Source organism: Capricornis sumatraensis, chromosome 22 (genome assembly GCF_032405125.1).
Source record: "Capricornis sumatraensis isolate serow.1 chromosome 22, serow.2, whole genome shotgun sequence".
Classification (NCBI taxonomy): Eukaryota; Metazoa; Chordata; class Mammalia; order Artiodactyla; family Bovidae; genus Capricornis; species Capricornis sumatraensis.
Window position 1 is genome coordinate 32,874,177 of NC_091090.1, and position 2,642 is coordinate 32,876,818.

The 2,642-nt window shown below is 38.8% G+C and overlaps 1 protein-coding gene across 1 annotated transcript; it reads left to right on the plus strand.

The window, feature by feature from the left end:
* The first annotated feature begins 1,472 nt into the window (after nt 1-1,472).
* LOC138069525 (olfactory receptor 12D3-like) lies at nt 1,473-2,411 on the plus strand. The gene has a single exon (XM_068960850.1). The coding sequence runs from the start codon at nt 1,473-1,475 to the stop codon at nt 2,409-2,411; it is 939 nt and encodes a 312-aa protein (XP_068816951.1).
* Nucleotides 2,412-2,642: the final 231 nt, after the last annotated feature.

Sequence of the window (2,642 nt, forward strand, 5' to 3'; positions counted from 1 at the left end):
GGATCTTTTCCATTGAGTTGGCTCTTCGCATCAGGTGGCTAAAATACTGGAGCTTCAGCTTTAGCATCAGTCCTTTCAATGAAATTCAGGGTTGATTTTCTTTAGGATCTTGTGGACCAAGGGACTTTCAAGAGTCATCTCCAGCACTATAATTCAAAAGCAGCAGTTCTTTGGTGCTCAGCATTCTTTATGGTCCAACTCTCACATCCATCATTACTAAAATGTCTGTTAGAGATTAAATCAATTGACATCCCCATCTGTGTGTATTTCACCACCTTCAAGAAAATAAATGTTGCAAACATTTTAATCTTTGTCAAAATAGTATATCATTGAATTTTAATTTGAATTTCTGTTTTGAATATTTGTATATTTTTTCCTCACTCAAAAGTATGTTATAGTTTTAGCGGCTTCACTTAGGAGTGCTGGGCTGCCATTTTTCTGTTTCACTACAAATATTTCTTTCAGGTGATGTAATTCTGTTGAGAAATCATGATTTCCTATTTTTCTGTTTGTTTCTTATCATACTTTCATGTGGATACAGAAGTTTATCTATTTATTGTTTATATATGAACAAGTTGGATTTGGGGGGCGAGTTATCAGGAGGTTTATATGGCATGGGGGATAGGATATTTTCCCCAGATTCTTGGCTCACTGGCCCCCTCTTCAGCTGCAACATTTTTACTGTCTTTGTGATAACAGACTTCTTTCTTCATCATTATGTGCACACTGACTTGCTTGTTTTCTGGTATTCCGGAGAAATTCACTCTCAATGTGAGGCACTCTCTTTCTGGGACTGATAATTTTCTGCTGTTTTCAATATTCTTTTGCTACTAAAACTTCTTAGTACTTTGGGATTTTCCTGCATAAATAACCCTGCTGCTGTGATGCCCTCTTGTGATGCTGACACCAAATCTGCTGATTTGTATTCCCTCTGCCTACACATGATTTGAAGTTTTGGGGTTTACTTTTTTTTTTCTTCTAGTTTCATGAAGGTTTAGATTGTGGAGAACCTACTCTTATTTTTTTAAGTGGATATTTAGGACTATTGCTAAGTTTCTACTTGTACCAGAAATGAGAAGCATGCCTATTATGCCCATTTAAAAATATTTAAATTTTTACAAATACATCTGACAAGACTCTTTAGATACACTAATTTTAATGCGACAATGAGGCTAAAACTGAGTCCTGTTCTCTTACTGTATTCACTAAATATCTGCTTTTATTCTTTATGAGTTGCTTTATAGGTTTAATTCAGCATCCTAAATATGCTTCTTTGTTCTATGTATCACACATATCACACTGACTCAGAATTTATCACAAATTTCGGCCCTTAATTATGTTGCAAGTGAATTTAAATCTAGCATTTCTAACCATTTTACTCACCATAGATCATCCTTATATGCTTCATTTAACCCATACAGTCTACTAGAGCAGCTTTACTAATGCCACTGTTATCACTCCTTCTCAGAGCGATGGAGAACGTTACCACAGTGAATGAGTTTCTCCTTCTGGAACTGACCTCCACTCAGGAGCTGCAGCCTGTTCTCTTTATGACCCTCCTGATTATATACATGATCGATCTGTTTGGAAACGGATCCATATTAGTGGTTGTCATCTCAGAGCCAAGACTCTACTCCCCTATGTATTTTTTCCTGGGAAATCTTTCTTGTCTGGATATCTGCTATTCTTCAGTGACACTGCCCATACTAATGGCAAACCTCCTCTCTGCTCACAAGGCCGTATCTTTCCTGGGCTGCATCACTCAGCTACACTTCTTCCACTTTCTGGGCTGCACTGAGTCCATCTTGCTGGCCATGATGGGTTTTGACCGCTTTGTGGCCATCTGTTATCCACTTCACTACACTGTTATCATGAACCTCAAGGCGTGTATTCTCCTGGCAACTGTGGCCTGGATCACCAGCTTCTTCTATGCTCTGATGCATTCTGTCATGACTGCACGTCTGAACTTTTGCCACTCTCTGAAACTCAACTACTTCTTCTGCGATGTGAAGCCCCTCTTAGAGTTGGCTTGTGGTGACATTCGGCTCAATCAGTGGCTCATTTTTATTGTCACTGGCAGCTTAGCTATGGCAGCGTGCTTTCTCACTTTCCTCTCCTACTTGTATATTATCAGCTTCTTTCTGTTCAAGAACCGGACCTGCCGTGGGCTCCACAAGGCTCTGTCCACATGTGCCTCCCATTTCATGGTGGTATCTCTGTTTTTTGGAACTGTGGGGCTCACCTACATCCCCCCTGCCTCTGCCACATCTGTATCACAGGGACGGTATGTGGCTGTCATACACACCACTGTCACTTCACTGCTGAATCCATTGATATACACCCTTAGGAATAAGGAAGTGAAGTTGGCTTTGAAGAGAGTCTTTGGGAGGAAACTGAAGCTGTCTGTCTAAAGAAAATCATTGGCCACACAGGAATAAATAAAAATTGTGCTTTTTATGACATTCATTTTCTCATATCTAATAAATCTGATACATTTCTTGAATTCTATTTTCATTTCAGAAATGGTAGGGAGATGAGAAGCATCAAGGATGATCATTAATTTTTATTTATTTATGTTAACACCAAGAAATATCTATAGTGTAGAATTAGGCTATTAATAGAGCAAGGGTATGATAAAAGTT